At 61.9% G+C, this 22,694-nt stretch overlaps 1 protein-coding gene across 13 annotated transcripts in view; it reads right to left on the bottom strand.

Annotated features, from left to right (window-relative positions):
- Nucleotides 1-22,694, bottom strand: part of DOT1L (DOT1 like histone lysine methyltransferase) — a 51,237-nt gene that overhangs the window by 13,849 nt on the left and 14,694 nt on the right. For 6 of the 13 annotated variants that reach the window (XM_057489631.1, XM_057489632.1, XM_057489637.1 and 3 more), the window contains 16 exons: nt 21,606-21,680; nt 18,700-18,763; nt 17,103-17,331; nt 15,415-15,509; nt 14,917-14,979; nt 14,323-14,436; nt 9,690-9,745; nt 7,631-7,710; nt 4,398-4,466; nt 3,618-3,724; nt 3,197-3,238; nt 2,257-2,346; nt 1,826-2,060; nt 1,542-1,655; nt 847-938; nt 292-393 (listed from right to left, as the gene is read on the bottom strand). In XM_057489631.1, coding sequence (XP_057345614.1) covers nt 292-393; nt 847-938; nt 1,542-1,655; nt 1,826-2,060; nt 2,257-2,346; nt 3,197-3,238; nt 3,618-3,724; nt 4,398-4,466; nt 7,631-7,710; nt 9,690-9,745; nt 14,323-14,436; nt 14,917-14,979; nt 15,415-15,509; nt 17,103-17,331; nt 18,700-18,763; nt 21,606-21,680 — 1,627 coding nt within the window. Of the gene's footprint in view, nt 1-291; nt 394-846; nt 939-1,541; nt 1,656-1,825; nt 2,061-2,256; nt 2,347-3,196; nt 3,239-3,617; nt 3,725-4,397; nt 4,467-7,630; nt 7,711-9,689; nt 9,746-12,302; nt 12,365-14,322; nt 14,437-14,916; nt 14,980-15,414; nt 15,511-17,102; nt 17,332-18,699; nt 18,764-21,605; nt 21,681-22,694 lie in introns of those variants that run through there. The other 7 variants (XM_036890569.2, XM_057489634.1, XM_057489638.1 and 4 more) reach the window with 7 other exon arrangements.

Raw genomic sequence — 22,694 nt, 5'->3', positions numbered from 1 at the left:
AAGACAGCAAAGTGGGCATAAGGCTGGGCACAACTGGCTTAGTCCAGTCCACACAAGACGGGAGGCAGCCACAGTCCCGCAGGGAAGGGAGCAGGGAAGCAACGCCAGGACAGGAGCCTGAGTGGCCCGTTCGGGCTGCACGGGGAGTCGGCCACTTTGCCAGGAAGCCTTTCAAAGCAAAAAGCAGCCGAGCGGAGACAGTGCTGCGGTCCCAGCAGAGCTGAGCCCCAGCCCCATGCTGGTCACACGTGCAGCAGGGCCGAGGTGGCACACTGGCCGCAGCACCCCTACCTCATCCAGTTTCTGCTGGAAGAGCCTCCTGATCTCCTCCTTCTGGGCCTGGCAGTGCCCCAGCAGCTGCTGTGCAGCATCCAGCAGCTGGGCGTTCTTCTCCTGTGGGACACAGGATGCGGCTGGTGACGGCCAGCCCGGGAGGGCCCGCCTTCCCTCAGGCTGGCTCAGCGCGGGGCTGTTGGGCAGGAGGCCGAGGACCCCGCCCACTCAGCGTGCGCCCAGGAGATGGCACAGGCAGCGTTCTGAGCTAATGATTTACGAGGAGCCCTCCCATCCTCGGAAAAGCAGCGTGTGCGCAGCGGGCGGTGGAGCGGTGCTGGCAGCTGGGCCTGACCCCCGGGGCTGCTCCCGCGCTGCGGGGGAGCACGCCCAGGTCCAGGAGCTGCCCAGACAGCCTCTCCTGCCCGCGACGTGGGTGACATAGGGACCTCTGAGCAGTCACAGCAGGGCCTGGGCCAGCTGCACCGCCGAGTGGCCGCCTGAGAGGAGTGCTCTATCTGCCAAGTGAGCGGGGCGGTCGGTGCAAGGCAGGCGGGGCCGGGCCGAGCTCACCTTCTCCTGGCCCAGCAGCTGCTGCAGGGTGGCCTTGTACTGCGGGGTCTTTGTGTACGCCAGGAACTGCAAGTACTGAATCCTGAAGGACTCTGTGAGGGGCCAGGGAACATGGTTTCGGTGCAGAAGTGACCCGAGGGTAAGAGGAGGCCCCACTGGAGCTCCCCCGGCTGCCACCTGCAGCTGTGTGGTGCCCCGGTCCCCGTGCACCGCCTGCCTGAAGCCCTCTCGGCAAGAGGCCCGCCCGCCTCCTCCACCACCCGGCATTTTCTTCCTCCCCAAGACTGTGTGGGATACAGTTAACCGATCTGCCAGTTTTCCAGTGAATGTATGCTATTGATGTTAAAAAGGGAACCCACAGCTCCCACCACCTCAAAGTGGTTTCCTCCCCAACTCCGTTTTCAAAGACATGACAGCCAGCTGGACCCAGCCCAGAAACGTGAGCTTGGCTCAGCAGGACAGGGCCCTGCTCCCGCGTGCACAAGCTCACCCGATGGGGCATCCTGGGGGTAGTGAGGGGGCAGCACCCTGGCCTGCCCACTCACTGCCAGGGGCTCCCCAGTGTGACAACCACACAGACCCTAAGCTGAAAGTCCCCATGCCACCGGTCGAGGGCGGCCCCTGGTGTGCGTGGCCACACAGCCTGGAGGCTCGCTTGGGGAAGAGTGCAACCCTGCCCCGCCGAGCCTGCTCACCTAGCAGCTTCTGCAGTGCGGGCGGGGTGGGCGCCAGCAGCAGCTGGTCAGGGGGGTGCCGCTGCACGCTGGGAGGTAGCTGGTAGAAGGGGCTGTGAGGTGACTTGTACACGTCTGCAGGGGACAGCAGGAGCCCGCATGCGGGCGGTGGTTCAGGGCTGCCCAGCTTTGCAGGGTGAAACACAGACAGTCCCAGCCCCCACGTGGCCAAGCAGCGGGGAGAAGATCCGCGGGCTGGGGCAGGCCGGCCAGGGGGAGGAGAGGGCACTGGGCAGGCGGCTCACCCTGTGGCGTGGGCGACACGGTCTGAGACAGGGTCTGGGCGTGCAGGAGGTCCAGGGCAGCTTGGCCCCTCCTGGGCCTGCGCTCCGGGTGTGCGGTACCCGCCTTCTTGGGGCGCCCGCGCTTCCGGCCGGCCAGCCTCCGTCCCTTCTTGCTGAGCTTCTTCTTCCGGGCTCTGGAGGGGGGCGGCTTCTTGATGGCAGTCGTCCCTGCTTTCTCCTCCTCAGCACCAGAATCCTGCCGCCATCGCGGGATTAACAGCCCTGCTCAGTGACGGCACGCGACCCAGGCACCCGGGTGCAGGGACAGGGACACCCCAGCGCGTCGGCGGCCACACAGCCCGCTCTGGCCGGTACTAACCCGGTCCTCTGGCCGGACGAGCCCCTCCCTGTGGGACGAGGGCCAGCGGCCCAGGTGCGGGGCGAGCGCTCACCATGGGGGTGTCCACAGGCGCCTTGGTGGGGGTGGCTGTGCTGCTCTTGCTGTCTCGCTGTTGCCGGCGCCGGGCCGCCTCTTGTTCCTCCTGGAAGTTAGCACGTATGGACATGGCCCCAGAGGCCCAGCGCCCTGGCCCCACTCACCCTGAGGTCTCTGCCTGCCGCCACAGCATGGCTACCACCCAAGCAGACACCCCCAACCTCAGAGTCAGAAAGCAGGCACTGCCTGAGCCGTGTGGGAGAATTCTAGGCCAGAGGCCCAGGGGCCAGAGGAGCCGCCGAGCCGTCCTCCCTGGCAGGTGGCCCCTGCCAAGCGGCATCCTCCTAACTGGCTATGGCACCATCGTGCAGGAGGCAGGAGGGCTCTTCACTAAGCCCAGAGGCCCCAAGAGCAGAGGGAAGCTGCCGCCTCTGGGGGGCATCTTTGAGAGTCTCCAAAGACATTTGGACAGACATTACCTGAGCCTTGGAGGCAAATAAGCAGGCAGCTGAGGGGCTGAATGAGGCAAGTTCTAGGCCAGGGAAGAAGGTGGGTGTGGCTGCCAGAGCCACCATGGACCTCAGGCTGGGTCCCCTCTTAACAGGGGTGCAGAACCCCACCCAGACAGGAGCTCAGCCCACTGCGGCCCCCGTCCTCAGGCCCCAGGGCTTTGGACCAGTCAGCACCGAGTCAGCGCTGGGAGAGCGGCCGGCACGCCCACTCCATCACACAAGTCAACAAGGGGACACAGTGGTTCCCGGAGGCCGTGACCCATCTGCCCCAGAACTGCTCACGAGAAGAGCGGCCGGGCTGATGCCATGAAGGACAAGGCTGATGAGGACGGGGCCTCGGCCCACAGGCCTGCGGGACACCGTGCACCCCGTCATCAAACCGGCACTGCCAACCCGCCCCTCAGAACCGCCACGTCAAGTCAAGAGAAAAAACACAAAGCTTACCCTGAGTTTTGGATTTTTCAGACTAGAAAAATAATTTTCAAGCTAAAAATAAAGAAGAAATAATGGTATTAGAAGTTGGCCCCAAACCAGGATGGAAGCAGCGCTGCAGGCGAGCATGGCGTGTGTCTTCCAGGTGGGCGCCCCACGGGGGGGTTGGGACCTCGCCATGCCAGAGGGACACGTTCCCACCAAGACCAGCCCACAGGCTCCCACACCCAGGGCTGAGTGGACAGGCAGCAGGCTCAGCCCAGCACCCCCCAGACGCCAGGTCTCTGACACGGAGCCCACCGTCATCACATGTCGCTCAGGACATGGGGACCGAGAGCAAAGGTGGGCGGACAGGGCCCCTCCCGCTGAGGGACAGGGTGACACTGTCTGGAAGGCGGTGGCGCCGGGGGAGCCTGGGCATCAGGGCACTCACTATGGTGCGGTCAATCGTGTGCAGGTAGTAGGAGACTGGCTTCCCCGTCCACGACACTGAGCCCTTCAGCGGCGAAAGCTCCACAACCCGCATGATGGTGCCGATGTCTGCACACAACATGCCTGGTTAGGCCCTTCCTGCACCCGACAGATGGTGGGGGCCCGCCGTGTGACTTCATGGCGTTAACGTCCCTCGGGGTGGTGCTCCTGACGGGACCCTCGCCACACGGGGCTCTCTACCCACCAGGCCAGGTGGCAGCTGGCAGATCAGGGAGGGACACGGTGCGCCCATCCAAGGAACAGGGCAACCAGTCCGACTTGGTAGGATCGAAAAGCACTGGGACAATGACTTGGAAACCACGAGGCCCCTGGAATACCCAGCACCCATAGGCCGGGGGCCTGAGGCCGAGCCAACACGGCTCTCCTGGGCAGCCCTGGTGCAGCGCCAGCTGCTGCGGACTCCCTGCCCCAACGCCCCTCCCGTCCCACAGGCGCAGCATGGATGTGCAGCCTCCCCATAAACCTCTCCCTGGGACAGGGAAGCTCCACCCCGGGAGAACGCTGGACAGTGTCTGGGGGCGTCTGTGGTCGTCACACTGGGGGACTCCTGGCATCGAGGGGGTGAGGCCAGGGAGGCTGCCCAGCCCCAGGGGGCCCCCCAGGGCTCTCGAGAACGACGGCCCACTGTCAGCAGTGCCGAGGGTGTGGAGAGGGATCTGCACCAGCCCACCAGGTGTTTAAAATCACACGTTAGTCACTTAGCAACACAAGAGCTTCTTACCGCTCAAGTTTCTACTGTTTATTCTGAAGTTCAGAGGTGCAAAGGGCTTCGAGGAGACGATTCTGCCACCTGAAACACAGGAGCTGATTATTGCCACTCACAGGGAGGGTGGTCGCACACACAATCAGCAGGAACGCGAAACCTGGGCGGGGGCAGTGCCAAGAGAAGCCACAGGTGCTGGCCGCATCAGGAGCCAAAACCTGAGGGGAACCTTCCCAGCTCACGGCCTCTCACCAGCACCGGAAAACCCATCGGCGGGGCAAACCGGGAGGTCTGAGGCCGGGCAGCTCCCTCTGCACCATCTCCACTCTTGCGCAGATGCGTCCCAGGCCCCCAACTGAGTCTGGGAGGAGGAGCAGCCTCAACACCCGGCAGGTGCCAGGCAGGGAGCGGCTGTGCACAAAGCGGCCACTCCACGCGGCTCTGGTGCCGAGGCAGGTCTCCAGAGCCCTCCAGGAACCCCAGTTCATGCACTTTACTAGGGGTACTGAGGTCCCCGTCGTGACCATGTAGCTGTCATGTGCCCAGAGAAAGCACCCAAAGTAAAGGGGCAACACACATGGGGAAAAGGGCCACGCGTACAGTCGGAAAACGTAAGTGTTACATTAAAGTGGGGAAGTCAGTATGAGTCCACGCAAACACACTCACGCCCCCGGCCCCCGAGTCACAAGCAGTGCCCTGGCACCTAGCCCAGCTCCTAAGAGCCGCCCCCACGAGGAGTGAGAGCCCAGTGCACTGCGGGGTCAGGTGGCAGCCCTGTCAGGCTGGAACGAGGCTGCACAGGCCCCCCAAGGCTCCAGGAATCGCATGGCATCAAGAGCGTGGCATACAACGACGGGCAGGGACCAAGGCCCATGCTCTAACCAAGAAAGAATCGGCCACCCTGCAGGGCCACAGGGCACAGGAGCCAGAGGGGACTCAGGTCCCTGCAGGGTGACACATCACAGCAGCCGGAGGGCTTGGCAGGCAGTCCCACCCCACCAAGTCCCCGGAGCTGGCCATGTGTTGACAAGGCACTCAGGCCTGCAGCAAAGGGGACCCGAAGGACACATGCAGAATGGCCATCACAGACAGGCACCAGAAGGGATGGTGGGGCCGTTCCAGACGAGTCGGCAGAGGCCCAAGGCAGTGCGGCCTGCTGGCTGGAGTGAAAAGCACCCAGAAGAGGGGCCAAAGGACCCGCCGGGCACTGGGAGACCAGCCCTCACCCCTCACGGGCACTGGGAAGGAGGGGCGCCACCGCCCACCTCATGGGCCCCCACACGCACTGACACCCACGCACAGGCACGCCCACCCACACAGGTGTTGGTGCCAGGCGGTCGGAAACCACAGAGTCTGTTTGCTTGAATGTCACGTAACAAAGTGCGGGAGCCACCCTGCTTCTCCCCTGGCAGTGGGAGGCCAGGACAACATCCAGCCTCCCCAGGGCTGCAGACTGGCCACAGGCGGCAGGCAGGGAAGGCGCACGCCCGCCAGGCCACCCTGGACAGAGACTGGTAGCAGTGTCTCAGAAACCTCCTCAAGCTCTGGCTGGACCCGGGGCGAAGGGTACCCTGGGGCCACCCTGTAGGCAGGTCCTGACTGCAATGGTGCGCGGGTGCCTTCCTATAGCCACAGCTGGCCTCACCACGCCCGGGGGCATCAGGGGGTGGACAGGCCACCTCACACGAGGTCATTGCCATGGCCGTCCCCTGCGACAGGGCCCACGGAGCCAAGGACCTGTCACCTTCACACCAGGACTCCCTGCACAGGGGTCAGCACTCTAAGGAGGACCGCGGCAGGCCCTGGCCATGACCCAGGACCTGTGACATTCACCCCTGGTATTCAGGGGAGGGGCACTCAACTGGAGGTCTGGGCCCACGAGCAGGGGCTCCCCGCCATCCTGACACTAAACAGTCCCCAGCTGAGGATCCCATGCCCGTCATAGACGGTGGGCCAGCCAAGGTGGGGGGCTCCGATTCTCCTGTGCGTTCACTCCCTCCCTGCAGGGAGGAATCGCCACAGCTGGGCCTGAACTCCCAGGGCAGCGAGAACAGCTGAGAGGGGGGCACAGGGCGGAGCACGAAATCTGAACCAGCTCAGGGGACAGTCGCTCACTCCCACACATTTGGAAGTTCTCATGGTTGGCCCTTCTGAGTGCACGAGGATGCCCTGGCACAGCAAGGGGGCAGGGGACGCCTGGTCCCAGGCAATGTGCGGCACTGCTGGGGTGGCTGCACCAGAAGCATGGAGGGAGCTGCCTCCCCGCCCACCCTCTGCAACCTCAGGGCTGTGCCACACGCCCCTCCTGGGCCAAGGGCGGGCCAGGCACAGCACACTCTCCAGGGAGGGGGGGGCAGCTGAGCCCTCCGGCCTGTCTGCCTGTGGGTTGTCGAGGTCCAGAAATAAAGGCCCTTCCCCTGTAGGTCCTGGCCAGAGGCACAGGAGAACCACTCCCCACCAGCCCCATCATTCGGGCCGAGGCACACGGGCGCAGGACCACCACCTGGAGCTCCAGACAGACTCATGGGGAGCCGGCCTGACCCCTGCTCAGAGACCTGGGCTTTCAGGCCATGGCCCATGGCCCTCCCCACAGCTGTGTGAGGAATTTTCTACAATTCTGAGACGCAGAGGCAGGGAAAGCAGCCTCTCCCCCACGCAGGTCTCTGTAGGCACACTGCTGTGGGTGAGGACGGCAGAGGGCAGCCCCAGCCAGGCGGGCGCAGGTCCAAACGTGCCAAGGGCTCGGAAAACGCCAAACGAGGCAGCCAGGGCCCCCACAGTGCCCTCCATGCCTCCATGGCAGGGCTGCCAGGTAACACCGGGACCTCAGTCAGCTTGAATTTCAGATACACATGAACAGCCCCTTGGCCCAGGCTGGGACAGGCTTTGCTAGGAAGTTAGTGGCTGTCTGTGGGAGATTCAATTGGACCGGACAACTCGGAGGTCTCCTGCTGTCTGGCTACCCACCCAGGCCCCTCTCCCAGCCAGAAGCTCCACCTGAGCAGGGTGGGGGTGAGCCCGCTCCCATCCGCACACCAAGCTGGGAGGTGCCCAGCCTGGCCGCCCTGGTGACAAGCAGTCCACCAGCAGGACCCGCTGCCTGCCCCATCCATCGGCGCTGGACAGGTGTCCACACTTACAATACCCCCAACACCTGCCGAGAGGCAGATCTACAGACAGACCAGGAGGATGGTTCGGAGGTGCCGCGAGCACGGAGCAGCTTTGGCGGGGCAGGGGTGGGGATACATTACCTTCCTTCATGTTTGCAAACCGCTCCTTCAGCTGGTGATCCACCTCAGGACCAAAGGCAAAGTTATTCACAAATATAACACTGCAAAATAATATTCCAGTTGAGTGAAACGAAGGCTCCATCTGCACATGTGCAGTTCCAGTGCACACGCGCCCACCACCTCCACCACCAGCATGGCCACGGGGCCGCCTCCCAGGCCGGCTGGAGCTGTGGGCCCTGATGGGGTAACTCAGTCTCCCATGGCCGCCAGGCTGCTGGCCTCTATGGAAAGACCAGGGTGGACAGGTGCGGGGCATGGTGCCCCAGGTGCCCCTGCAGTGAGCTGGGGGCCCCACCTGCCCCTCGGATGCGCCTGGGGTCGGGTGTGAGAGCCAGAGGTGTGAGAATGCCCATGCAGGACGCGGCACAGGCTAAGCGCACCGTGTCAGGCTGGAGTCCTCCAGGAAGGCCAGGCACATCCACTGCGTTCTCAGCCGGGTCTGCCGCCAGCCAACCTGGGGGGGGGCGCCACGAAGCCGCCCCAACAACAGGTTCTACTCCTGCATCCCACCCACCCGCTCGAAGGAACTCCAAGTGGCTGAGCTCTAGAAACACCCACACAACTGCTCAAAGGTAGGAGAGTCCACTGTGTGGTACACAGGGCTCCTGTCTCCCCCTCTGGCCTCCCTGGCGAAGACCAGGCTGGGTGGAGGCAGACAGCAGAGCCACGAACAGAGTTCGCCTCCTCTCTGGAGTACGACAAGAAACCAAGCGGATGGTCAGCCCATGCTGCTTGTTTTGAATCTCAACAGCAGCCCATAGCGAGCAGGACGGGCTCCAGGCAGCACTGGGCAGAGGCAGAGCGAGGGAGACACACCAGGGGTGTGTGGATGGGCCTGGGCATGGCCTGAACAGCCACAGGGAAGCAGAGGGCACGGAGCTCCCAGCCAGGTGGAGGCGCCCTGGAGCCCTGACAGCCCTGCCGGCAGGTGAGCTGAGGAAGCTCCCACAGGGGGCAAGGTGGCCTGTCCTGTCCCCTACTCCCCGTCCTGGGAAGGCTGGATGCCAGAGTCTCGGGGTGGCCAAGGAGGAGGGCGGGGGCCAGCTAAGAGCCTGGGAGCAGTCCTGACTCAGATGAGGACTTAGGGATGTTCACAGAGGCCCCATGTGGCAGAGATGGACGCCCTGGACAGAAGCACGGCATTAGGGTGTGCCTGGGGCACAGCGGCAGAGCCTGCTTAAGGGCAGAGCCCAGGGGCCAGGCCCGGGCCAGGCGGACAACAGGCAGAGAAGGCCTGGGGACATGTGCTCCCGCGAGCTTTTATGTCACCACAGGGCCTGCAACATGGGACACCCCAGCTTGGATGCTGCTGGTCAGCCCACAGGGGGAGCCCATCACCACTACAGCAGAGCCCCAGCCTCCCCGTGAGGATGCCCGTGGGGTCAGCCTGATCCTCAGAAAAAGCAGAGAGAACCTGGCCGGGGGGACAGTGAGCCTGCTTCCTGTGTGCCCGGAACCAGTGGTGGGGTAGGGGCACCTGCAGTAGGCACGCCCGGGAGGAGAGGGTGACGGACACAGAGCGAGCCCAGGAAGACAGCCCAAAGCACCTGCCAGCCTTGCCGAGCCACCCGGGCCGAGCCATGGGAGGCCCTGAGCTCCAGCATCCCCTGCCGCTGGCCTGTGAGTCCCAGCACGGGTGTGGCCACTACTGGATGCCAAGTGCGAGAGCAGAGCAACCTGGCCTCACTTCCCAGACCCCGGCCCGAGGCCAGCAGGAGGGCAGCGAAGGGCCGTGGACGCAGCCTCAGAGAAGTGGATGCTGAACCACATGCCATGAGGCCCCATGGAGCAGGAGGGGATGCGAGGCAGAACTGATGGCAAGCTAGGACATTCCAGGCCAGGACGGGCAGCCCTGGTGCTCCATGCACAGGGGCTGTGGACAGACAGCCCCGCCCACCCGGACAGACCCGATGGCTGGCCCTTCCCGACAGGCAGCAGGGCTGGCGCACTGCCCGACTGTTCAGCCGACCACCCTGCCAGGCGAGGCAGCCATGCCCACCTGCCCCCCACCTGGCCGTACCTCGTGTTGGCGATCCGTTCTCTCCACTCTTCCGACAGGAAGTCACCCCTTTCCAGCTAAAAGAGAGAAAGGAGACCAGCAGCTTACTCACACAGGGCCCCTGCACCTGCCCGCCCTGCTTAGACAAGAGGGGATGAAATGAGCAGAGTCGCTAAAGTGAGGAGGACATGCAGTAAGGCCGAGGCCCAGGCTCCTGGGGGCTGGGGGCAGTCTGGATTACGGTCAGGTCACCACGCAGCAAGCCAGAGCAGGGACAGCTAGGGGTCCACCGCCCAGCCCAGGGGATGGGATGCACGGCATGAGGACACTAGGAAGGGTGCTGAAGGGTCACGATGCCGGTCCCCACAGAGCCTGCCGGTCACCGCCCCACCAGCTCGGCTGCTGTGGATGCAGGCTGGCCAGCAAGGCTACGGTGCCGGACTGCATGTGGCCTCACGCTCAGAGTGCCTCCCTCGGGGCCGCGGAAATGAACCCCTCTCGCTTGGCCCACTGGCCTGGTGCTCCGCGGGCCTGCTTGCCCAAGGGCAGGAGCATCTGCACCCCACCGCCTGTTCAGTCTTTCCTGGTGAACCAGCGCCACCCACGTCCATCCCAGAGAACACAGCTCTTGATGGCCTAACTGTCCAGAGCTGTGACATTCAGCAAACCAAGGAACGGGGCTTCTTATTCCTGACAAGCTATCATCATCTGGGGACTGGGCCCCCAGGGCTCCTGCCACCCTCTGACAGGGGCTCGTGTCCCCGAACTGTTTGAGCCAACACGTGTTCACGCCGGGTGCCTGCTCACCTATGCTCTCCCCGTGGAGTTGGGGGTCTCGGTCCATGCACGGCAGAGGGGCCTAGGGACCTGCCCCAGAGAGCCCCAGGTGCTGGGTCTCTACGTGCCCCTGGGGACCACCTTGCACCCCATTGGGTCCTGTCTGGGGGAACTGAGCATGTCTTGTGAGACCCACCCCGTGCCTGGGCTCATTTTACCTCCTGTCCTTTCCCAGTATAAACTGCAGGTCCTGAGGGCCACTGTACGCTGTCCTGGGGTCCTCCTGAGGTGGCCTGTCCCCTCGGAGTCTCACCTGCCTGGGCCACACTGTTTGCAGCCACAGTGCCACCAGGGCCACCACCCCATTCTGGCCTCATGCTGGAGGCAAGTGAGGAAACGGCCATGTTTGCCGGCTGCCCCACCCTACCCTGCAGTCTGCCCTCAGCCGGGGCAGGCTCAACCCTTAGGGAGGGACTGGCTGGGGTTGCTCCGTCACTGGGGCCACAATGACGTGCACAGCCATCCTGTCCCCACTGCCTGAGGGCCCGGGGGGTCCAGTGTCCCTGAGACCATCTGGGCAGAAGTGCAGGCGGCGTGAGGCCAGGCGGGGGCCCAGCCCAGGCATGCGGGTTGCGGTCTGCATGGTCGTTCCTCCCACGGGAGACCACCAATCAGCCTGTGGCTCCCAGCCAGCGGGCAGGTCTGGGGTCAGACTCAGGTGGGTGGGCACACCCCCACCCTGGGCTGCTCCGCCTGCCACAGACATCCTGCCGGGAGGGGCCGCCCACCCCAGGGTGGGACAAAGTGCTCTCCACATCAAGGGAGGAGCTCGGCCTCCAAGATGCATCCGCTCCAGGGGGAGACGGAGGCAGGCCCCACCGGAAGCCAGGTGGGTGAGGGCTACTAATGGCGGGCCCTCGCCTGCCCCTCTCCAACCTGCCCTGAGCAGCCACACGTGCATAGATGCAGCGCTGCTCAGCTCAACTGCCAGTTCCCCCCACTTGGCAGCGCTGGCACCGAAAGGCTCAGCCCCCCCAGGGGACTCCACAGCAAGACGCCACTGTGCCGGGGGCTGGGGGAGGCCCAGACTCTGCCTTGGCCTGGACGGGAGTGTCCCGGGGAGGGAGCCCTGCGGTGCTGGGAGGCCTGAGCGCAGGGGAGCTGGGCAGGCAGCAGGGTGAGGGGGGGCCGGGGGGGGGCCCCCACACACACCCTGGAGTGGCGCCGCAGGGCCCTGGAGGAGCCCATAGGGCTGTTTCTAGGCTCCTGCTGGCCCTGTTTCCTCTTCGGTTCTTAAGGAATGGGAGCCATCTGCCAACCAGGACGCCTGGCTGAAGCCACAGAAAGCTGCTGGGGAAGCCTCCCAAGGCCCAGGATACAAGTCCCTACCCATCCGGGCACTCACCAGCCAGCACTCCCCCCACGTGCCCCTGGGAGCAGGGCTGTGTTGACAGCACGCTCTGGAAACGCCAGACGGCTGCTCTGTTGGTCCTGCGGCCAAGGCCATGACCAAGTGTCCTTTAGGGAGAATTCTGCTCTGAGCCACCTTGCAGTGTCCAGGTGAGGAGACCCAAATTACAGGACGGTGCCCATGCAGGGCCTCCTGTGTGCCAACAGACACCACAATGTTCAGAACCACCACTGGCTCCCATACACCTGCCTGGCCGGGTGCCGCCACCCATGGTCCCCGGAGGAGGAGGAGCAGCCGGCAGGTGGGCGGGGGACCCGGCAGACCCATCTCCGCCCCCTCCAGCAGGGAGGGTCACACGGAAGCTGAGACCTAGCATCCGAGCAATGCGTGGGAGGCCACAGGGGCAACTGGGGCTATTTCTGGGAAGGATATCAATAAATACTCACACTACAAGCTTGGAACTGTCTGGCCTCTCACCCCAAGCAGGAAGCATTTTTGAAATTTAAGAACCTGTGTTTTAGGAAGTCATGAAGTCTTAGGAAAATGGTCAGCCGCCAGGGAGCTCTCAGCCGGCGCCACAGAGGGCACAAGGACTGGGCAGGAAGGAGCTTCCTGGAGACGGAAACCGACTGGACGCATGCTCCTGTCTGCCTCACCAGCCGACCCCAGAGGACTCCAGATGTGGGAGGGGCAGGAGGGGCAGAGGATGGGACAGAGGATACAGCCCCTCACCTTCCCCTGGGGGGAGGGACACTTGGAGGAAATTCCACTCAAAGGAAGGGCGGCCAGGCCCGCACTCTGCTGCACAGGCCCCGGTCCAAGCAAAGCAGCAGAGAAGCAGAGGGCACACCTCCCAGCCTCTAGGAGGCCAGCACCCCTGCGACATCAAAGACAGTGCAAGAGAGGGGAGCTTCAGAGCAGCACCCCTCCTGGACACAGACACAAACACCCTCAACAGCACAGGAAGAAACCCAAAGACCGAATGGCCTACGCAGGGAACTGCATGCCACAGCCAGGCGGAACTTATCCCAGGTGTGGCAGGCGGCTCAACACATCAACGGGCCAAAGAACAAGCATGTGCTCACACCAGCACACACAGACAGGGCATTCAACAGAACCCAGTGCCCATCGTGATAAAGGTTCTCACCAAAATAAGGATAGAGGGGTGTCACTGCCTTGATAAAGCATGTCCCCAAGGTGGCGCCTCAGCGGTGAGAAACCAGGAGCTTCCCTGCCAAGGTCAGGAACAGGGCAAGACTGTCCCCCCACTGCTTCCCAACACTATACTGTAAGTCCCAGCTAACGCAATGTGACAAAAAAATATGCAAAGACATACAGACGGGGAAGGGAGGACACTGAACTGCCCTTGTTCACAGAAGACCTGGCCACTGACCTGGAAACCCAAAAGAGCTGGGACTAATGAGTGGTCACAGCAGGGTCAGAAGTGCCATCGCACGTTAATGCACAATATACAAAGATCAGCTGCTTTCCTGTAAGTGTGCCACAAGCAAGTAGGATTTGAAATAAAAAAGATGGTACCATTTATATCAGCATAAAAAAATAATACTTAAGTATAAATCTAACAGAACATGTGCAAGACCCACATAAGGAAAACTACAAAACGCTCAGGAATGGTGTCGATGGGGAACCAAGCAGGAGGCTGGATACCCCACGTTCACGGAAGGCTCACGTGGTCACGCGTCAGCGCTTCCCCACTTGATCTGCGAGAGACTCAATCCAACGTGAGTTATTTTATGGCTACCCATCGAGAAACTGATTCTAAAGTTCACATGGAGAGGCAAAAGCCCCCGAACAGCCAGTGCACACTGACAGGCTGACGCCATCGACCTCAACACTAGCCCTAAGGCTACAGTCATCAAGACGTGTGGTACCAGAGAGAGACACCGAGACCAACAGAACGAACAGAGAGCCCAGACAGAGACCCAAGAAAACACAGACAGGTGACCTTTGACCCAGGAGCAGGACAATGCTACAGGGGAGGTAATCTTTGCTGCAACCACTGGACGTCCCCATGCACAGAAACAAATCCAGGCATGGACCTCACACCCTTCACAGAAGTCAACGCACAATGGCCGTCCACCTAAATTAAGATGTGAACCAACTACAGAACTCTGAGACACTGTGAGAGGGGGTCGGCCTGGCCCACAGCAGGCCAGGCTGCTCTAGGGAGCTGGAAGCCTCCTTCCGGCCTTCTGTGCACCCCATACACCTGCAGTGCACGATCCCTCCTTCTAGCCTGTTCCCCAAGGCGTCAGCACCCCACAGGAAGGCTGCAGAGAGGGGAGCAGCAGCAGGAAGGCTTCGGAGGGGGCAGGGAGAAGGCTGCTGCTGGGTTCAGGGTGAAAATCAGAACCCAGGATCCTCAACCTCCGGGTACAGAGGGAACAGCCTGAGGCAGGAAGAGAAGGGCACGCTAAGGATTCGTTTGGTCCGATTTGGACACACCTGCCTGTGAGGCCCCAGCAGTGGCCAGGTGTCTGGAGACAGACAGCATGACAGCGGGGTGTCCATGGTGACAGGAGAAACCCCGAAGAGATGGACAGGAGTCTTGAGCAGGACCTGCACTTCAAGGCATAGGCACCCTGGGCCAGAGGGTCAGAGGCCCTGCAGTCCAGGACTGAGGCCAGGCTGGACTGGCAATGGGGGTGGCAGAGGCCACCAGCAGCCAAGCATGCAACCCCCGAGCTGGGCCCTGCCAGGAGCTGATGTGCACGGGCCAGCCAGCTGGCCAGTCTGCCCACACCCTACACAGCCTCGCGCGGCTGCAGCCACACACACGTGAGGGACACTGACGACTCCTAAAGGGTGTGGGGTGGAGGGGCTGGGTCCCAGCAGCCCTGAGGAAGGAGGTGGGGGAAGGGGACCTTCAGGTGGTTTCACGGGGCTCCTGGAGGGAGCAGAGCAGCCACCTCCCATCGGCACAGCTGGCACATGGGGCAGCACTGGCACGCCTGGCGGGAGGGCGGCGGTGGGTCGGGGAGGAGGAAGCAGGGCTGGGGTGGGACGCTGGCCATGGGGGCGTGGGGCAGTGGCACTCACTGTGTATTCTGCATGCTTTTTTCCGTACCATTTCATCCACTTTCTGAACTCTCGGTCCATGGTCTGCGAGGCAACCAAGGCAGATGGCCCATCAGATGGCCGGCCGGCCGGACAGAAGCCTGCCTCGTGCCCAGGGCCCAGCCTCCAGCCTTCTGCCTCCCGCTCGATCAGATGCATGAGCTGGCACTGTGGTCTGCCCACCTCAGCACCACCCTCTGAGAGGCAGCCCAAGGGGGACCCCAGGGGTCCCGAGGGGGTAGCCAGTGGGGCCTGCAAAGGCTCTGACCTCCAAGGAACCCGAGCCCACCAGACACCCACAAACTCTTAACACGCCTGTGTGGGGACAGGCTGCTCAGATGCTCCCACCCCCCAGGCCCGACGGGCCACAAGCAGGCAGATGCTGGTACAACAGGGACGCTACGGCCCGACGGCATACGTGGCAACGACAGGCCGGCTGCGGGGACACAAGCTGCTGCCCCGTGTTCCAGAACCGCTCACCTCCGCGTACTTGGCCGGGATGTCAGCTTTCTCAACGCCATAGTGATGTTTGCAGCTGGTGGCCGCAGCGACCTGCAGCACAACCTGGCCCACTCCTGGTGGGGGGACAGGGGAGGCGCTGTCACAGACCAGGCACTCGTGACGGGTGCCCCGAGGCCACTCCCATGACCCAGGGTGAGTGCTGAGCACCCCATATGGGATGGCCACCTCGGTCACGCTGCCTCGGTCACATTTTGCCATCCACAGACAACACTCCATGGCTCCTGAAACCGGAATCTGTTCTCTGCGTACAGGCCCCACGTGGCACTAACTATGCACACCAACATGGCTCCACGAGGCTCAGTGACAGTCAGGAAGGCTTCATCCACCCCAAAGTCACCCCATGTTACCACCACAGAGCGGCTTGGCCAGCCAATTCTGACACCACCTTGAGGACACCTGTCCATGCTCACCATCAACAGGGGGTTGATGGAGCCTGGAGGGGCAGGAGAACCCCGCATGCCAGAAATAGGCCTCCCAACCACTCGTCCGGTGCCATTATTGTGTCCACTGCCATCACTCAACATGCTGACACGCCCAGCTGCCCAAGTCCCAAGCAGAGGCCCAGTGTGGACACTCTGGAACCACTGGCTCTGGGGCACTTGGGCACCGGGAGGCTTTCTCAACTGCGCCTACACAAGGTCAGTTTTGCACTTTGGAAACTGTGTTAGGGGCCCCTTGAGTTTCCATTTTGAACAGAATGCATCCAAGCAATAAGAAGCATGCTGCTTGAAGACTCGGGGGTAAACGCAAAGGCCCAGCACAAGGGGACTGAAGGCCACTGCCCAGGGACTGCATGAAGTGGCGAGCGCTGTGCGTCAGAAAGCTGGTGTCTCAGACACCATGAGCCCTTTAACACGTGGAGGCAAGTCCTACAGCAATTTAGGTAACTGGCTGTTAAACAACATGCATTCTTGTAAAAATGTGAATCATGCTTACAAAGGGCTTCAACTAATGACGCCAAAGAAGCCGCGTGCACCCCGGGATGCAAGCCCACTTCTGAGCACCACAACTGAGCCCGTTTGCAGCTGGACTTTCGAGTCTGTAGCAAGAGGGTCTTGTATCAACAGTACATGCGGACAGCGGAGCTGCCCCAGGGGAAGCTGTGCCCGGGACCCCTCACGGAGCAGACTGGCAGTGTGACAGCTGCCTAACCAGCCCAAGTCTAACTGGGCACCAAGAAGCCCACAGATGAAGTTGCAGTTTATCCGTGTGCACCTGCTGGGCCCCATGTCACGCTGAGGACAGGCTCCTGCCCTCACCCTCCACTCTGCAGGAGGCACGCCCATACCCAGAGGTGCGGGCTGGTCCACGGCGGTCCCTGGGCTGCCTCCCAGCCAGGAGCAAGTTGTGCCCTGAGGAAGGAGCAGCAGAGGGATGCAGGGGCTTAGCAGGGGGAGCCGCAGGGCTGCACGCACAGGGCACCTTCTGGGGCCAAGCTCCAGGTAGGCCCTGAGGCTGCTCCCGGGCTGGCAGAGCGGCAGGAGCAATGGGACCTGCTGGGGTAGGGAAGGCCTTTGCCAGGGACACAGCGGTGCCCACAGCAGTGACACACGGGCGGGGGACGGGGGACCCAACTCCAGGGGCCACTTCCCATCAGGCCCCTCCCATACCCGCGCCAGGGAACCGCAGGCTCGCGGGCCACTCACCGCTGCCTAGGTCCACGAACAGGTCGTCCTCGGTCATCTTGATCTCGTCGATCATTTGCGCGACCAGGTCGAAGGAGGTCTCCCCGTACACCTCTGGGGAGAAGGGCTCGTAGTTGTTGAGCTTCTCGGGGTCAGTCACCGAGTGGTTATACACTTGCTGCAGGATGTGCCTCAAGAGCCCGTTGGACGGCCGCGTGTTCAGCTTCATGGGCTGCGTGGTTCCCTTCCACTGGGGCAGAGAAGGCGCCATCAACTGAGCCCACCATCCTGCCCCTGTGACTGCTGCCCACAGAGAAGAGGGCCTGTGCATGCATGTGCGTGAATGCCTGTGTGTGCACAGTGTGAGTGAGCGAGCACAAGTGTGTGCAGTGCGCACGTGTGCAAGTGAGCATGCACATGATGCTGGCACGCAGCAAGGTGTACATGTGCACACTGCCTGTGGCTCCTGCCTTTCTAGATGAGGGGCTGTCACCCATCAGCTCCAGAACCCTGGCCTCACAACAGTGCCTTCGCTGACAGTCCCTCTGGGGGAGGACACAGGCAGAGCCGTGGGACAGCCTGCACTTGGGGGCCCATGTTAAGGCCCACAGCCTGCACCCGCCTCGGGGCCCCGCACACAGGCTTTGGCAGCCTGAGGAAGGAGCTGCCCACACTACCGCTCCCTGGCCCTGGCAGCCTGGCCCCAGGCGTTCCTGAGGACTGGGGCCTGGCCCCTCACATGCTGGCTATGAAGAGAGGCCCCCTGTCCCTCCTCCCAGCCCAGTGCCCCGGCAGACCAGGGTGCTGCTCCACACAGTACGGCCCTCCCCTCTCAGCAGCTGCCACCAGCCACCTGCAGCCCTGTGACTCGGGCAGTGACAGCTCCTGCAGGCCTTCCTAGCGCAGGGGTGGCACAGCCCAGGCCAGGCCACACTGCACAGAGGGTGCAGCCCCAGAGCCTCGGGCCCCCTCCTCCTCAGGAGAGAACTGTCACCCACTCAGCCAAGGCAGGAGGCTGTGGGCCATACAGCTGACCAGCCCAAGGAACCTCTCCAGTCCCAGTCCACTGACACACTCATCTAAGTGTCACCGTCCCTGCTGACCAAGGGTGGCAAGGAGAGGGCTGCCTGGCAAGCCCCAGTAGCCCTGTTCTGGGGACTCCAGAGAGGTGCACTGGCTAGCTCAGGCTGCGGGGCCTCAGGCTGCAAGGCCGGCCCCCTCCTCAGCCTCCCAGACACACCTCACAGCCAGAATGTCCCGTGGGGACGGGAGCACATTCACAACGTGGCTGGATCAAGGACAGAAGCCCCATGGAGGCCCCTAACGACTGCCTGCCTGCTGTGGCCACAGGGCAAGGATCAGGCACCAGTGCACAGGGGTGAATGCCCAGGCTGGCTCGTTATGGTCCCAACCAAGGACAGTGCGCGGGGCCCAAGGACCGTTCTGCAGACGCCTCTTGCTGGTGGCCAGTGGGTCCCAGCACTGAGGATGGCCAGGAGGGGGTCCCAGAGGCACTCTGTTAGAACTGCCCAGGGGGATGTGAAGGGCAACAGGCTGGCAAACTGCAGCACGGGGCCCAAGGGGAGGAGACAGGGGAGGGCGGGCACGGGCCACCTACCAGCTGGTGGATGCTGTCAATGGCCCGGTTGTACTTGTCGCAGAGTCTCTGCATGCTTTCGAAACTGAAAAACCAAGGGGAAGGCGCGAAGGCGCCAGTGAGCCCGAACAGGCCCAGGGCCTCACAGGCCTCATGGGGGGAACAGCACACAGAAAGGGAGAGCCCAGGCCCCACCCGGTGAGAGGGCAGAGGTCACAGGGCCCCAAAGAGAGTCCACAGGGGCCACAAGGCTGGGCTGGGAGCTCCAGGCTAAGGCAGACCCTGGCAGTGAGGCCACACATGACCTCAAGGGCAGCCCACATAGTTCACGGCTCACAGGCGTGCCCAGCAGGGCTCAGTGAGGAAAGGGCCAGGCCTCACTCCCACTGGGCGGGACGGTGGAGCCCACCTGCTCCACCGGGACTGCACGGGGCAGCGTGCGGATCCCCGGCAGGGAGGGCTCATCTCGCACCGGCCCACCCTCCACCTGCACAGACGCACCAGGGGCCAGCCGCGGGCACAAGGGGCTCCGGGCTCCACCAGCCGGCGGAAGAGGACGCCTCCCGATGCCCAGCTGCAGACAGGAGGGCTACACCCCCCACGCTGGCTGCTCACTATAGCACCTCAAGTCTCCACACCTTTGATGATACAAGCAGCACGTGCTGGCTGTGAGTCTCTGATGAAGCCGTATTCTCCCCACGCCAGTGCTTCTGCTGCAGGTGCTTCTTTTCAGTGGGATCCTCAAACCCAGGGTACCCCCACCAGGGTGACTATGTTCCCAGAGGATGCTGGGCAAACCTGGGGGAGTCTGTGGTTGTCACACTGGGGGGATCCTGGCATCAGGTGGGTGGGGCTGAGAGTGCTACTCACCCCCCACAGTGCCCAGGATGGACCCCCAGAGAACGGCCTGGCCAATCTCCACAGTGCCGGGGGAGACCTGCTCACAGGGTCTGTGTGTAGGGATGGGAGTGTCCCCCGGGAGCCCCTTCTTGCCACCGACCCAGGTACACAGCAGCACGGTGGCCTCCTCCCAGAGAGACACCAGGAGCCAGGCAGGGGCCCCTGCACACAGGACACAGGACGCGCAGCCCACACCCACCCCTGCCTGCATCTTCACGCCTGGCCCTCCTCCTCGGCCCTAGATGTACTCCTGGGACTTAAGTGCACATCCCCTTTACTACAGACCCAACACAAGCTGAGTCAGAGCGGGTCGTGAGATGAGCTCACAGCCCCTTGCATGGCAGCTGCAGTGAGAAAGTGGGGAGCCTGGGGCAGGAAGGGGCAGCCGCGGCCGGAGCCCCATGAGGCCCCAGGACCAAAGATGCGGACGGAGTGGGGTACACCCTGGGGGCCTGACAGAGCGCCGCAGTCAGGCAGACCCAGGCAGACGGGTTCCCGCCCTCCGGAGAACCAAGCGCGGACCTCAGTGAGGAGGGGGCAGGGCCAGCCAGCCTCCCCTGCGCAGCCCAGCCGGCGTCACAAGGAGCGTAGGACCCAGTAGTCCCGGTCAGGACGAGTGCCCACCGTGTGCGTCGTGCCTGTGAGCCGCACCCCCTCGCTCTCCGGCCACTCTCCCCATCTGGGAATGACAGGCTGGATGCCCCCACAGACCCAAGACCCTCCTGTTTTCCTTGTGTGACTGCGCTTCCTTCTAGCCCAACCTTTACTTCTGTCCTCAACCTCAACGCTGCCACCTTCTCAAAGCTTCTGGCCACCCTGGAAGAGGCTTTCTCCTGGAGCGATGAGCCAAAGCACCGGGCTCCTATGTGCCAGCCCGGAGCTGACAGGCTGAGCTCGGCCCCCAGCGCTGGTGCAGTCATCGACTTGCTTAAGGGAGAAGTGAGGACCCCCCACTTCGTGCCTGACTCCAGGGTCACATGGGTCCCTAGCGTGGCGCCACCAGCCTGGCCCCCACCGCCCTCTCCCAGGCCTCCACATCCTTCTGGTCTTTTCTAGGCCACCTAGACACAGAGGAAAGAATACCAAACACCACCTGCAAGTGTTCTGTAGCAAAGGCATCTTTAAAATCTCTGGCTGCTCTGGGCCAGGCACACAGCAATCAATCGGTTATTAAAGGTGCGCTTCGCAGGCTAACCCCACGAGCAGCATCCACTCTGGGACAGGAGGAGCTTGCTGCGGGCTGGTGCTGACGGACGCACACAAGCCCCCTAGCTCTGGCCCAGGAGCGCAGGGAGAAGGTTCAGGGGCTGGCTGAGGGCAGGACACCAGCTGGGGACCAAGAAGTCCTCCAAACACAAAAGGGAGACCACGTCACGAGCTCCTGGGGGCTGGATCGCACGGAGGGGCTTCGGGGCTCCTCCGGGCTGATCTAGACACAATGCTCCAGGGAGGACCGCGTACTGAGCAGGCCCGCTGAGAGCCAAAATGGGCCGAGCGTGGACTGTCATCCTGCTCTCCCAAAGGAAAACAAGAGCTCCAGGCAGGCATTCCAGAGACAGCCTCACCCACATCCACCCCCAGGACGCTCTGAGGTCCAGGATGTGCAACAGGAAACCACTAGGAGTGGCCAGAGGGCTGGACAGTTACTGACCAGACCCAGCTAAGACCGAGCCCAGATCCGGCCAGAGCCCTGGTGCTGAAGGGGGCCCAGTCTGGTGGCACAACCCCAGTCAGGGACGCTGGCGGCCGGCCACCACCTGCAGTGAGAATGTCAACTAGCAGCCCAGGGCGATTTCGCACATGCTGTCCCATCTCCACAGCGTGGCATTTCCAGCTCTGTCCTCACTCTGACAGCCTCTGCCAATATTTGATAAACATTTCCTACCAAAATAACTTTGTGGAGGCTACAGCCAACTCTAAAAGGAAATTTCACAGCTTGCACCATCAAAGAATAACTAATGATAGGCTGTGTCCCCACAAGTGCCGAGCTGTCTGCAGTGGACAGACACTCAGGCACAGCTGCTCACCTTTTGGTATCGTAGTCAATTAGGACGTAATTCTCCATTGCAAGCTTGAGATCGGGGATTTCTTCACAGACCCATCTGAAAAACAAAAGCAGGAAAAGTAATGAAGATTACCCTTAAGCTCTATTTTTACTCTCCACTCCTTAAACACTGTTTACTCCCAAATACAAAACCCAAACATTCTCCTTACTCAACGACTCAAAATGTGACGGACAGCGGGGAGGCATTCCTTCAAAACAAATGCTGTACAATTTACAGTGAGTTGTGAATTACGAGTTTTATGCAGTTTCAAGTTCAAACCACAGTGATGACCACGAGCTTAAGTGGACTTGAATGGTGCAGGGTCGAGGACTCTAATCGGCTCAAATCAGAGAGCTTGAAAAGCCACATAACAATTAGAACCTAAAAGGAACTCCTCTTTGATGAGTTCACAAATTCCAAGACAACCAATGGGGCTTCTTCAACAAACAAATTGCAAGAAAAAAAAGAGATGGATGGGGAGCCCACAGATTAAGGGACAGGAAAACATAACAGATCCCTCAGTGGATCTTGAAATAATTTTGAAATAAATCCCCAAAGAGGAGACATCACTATAGATCTAACAGAGAATAAACAGAAAATAAGGCAGGTTATGAAAAATTGTATGTCAAAAGACTCGACAAGTTAAGAGAAAACAAATTCCTCAGAAGACAGCAGCTTCCAAAACTGACTCAAGAAGAAACAAAACATGAAAAGCCACGTGCCCACAAAGACCATGACTCCCTAATCAGATGCTTCCCAAAAAGAAAACTCACGGCGGTGACTTCCATCAGACATCGGAGGAGAAATAACACAAATTATTTTCAGTGTCATGAGCCCAACTTTACCCAGGTGCAAAAACCAGAGAAAGACAAAGTCATTGAAAAGAGGGAAACCTACAGACCAATATCCCTCACAAGCACAGACACAAAAACCCTTTAAAAATACCAGTCAGCTGAGTCAGCAACATGCCTCGACTGCAGTCTTCTCACATGGAGTTTACCCAGGCCGTGGAGGCCACAACGTTCTGAAACGGATCACTGTCATCCACCTCACGAGTGGGATGGAGAACAC

The sequence above is a fragment of the Manis pentadactyla genome, chromosome 12 (genome assembly GCF_030020395.1).
Source record: "Manis pentadactyla isolate mManPen7 chromosome 12, mManPen7.hap1, whole genome shotgun sequence".
Taxonomy (NCBI): Eukaryota; Metazoa; Chordata; class Mammalia; order Pholidota; family Manidae; genus Manis; species Manis pentadactyla.
This window is presented reverse-complemented; position numbering and strand designations above follow the sequence as displayed.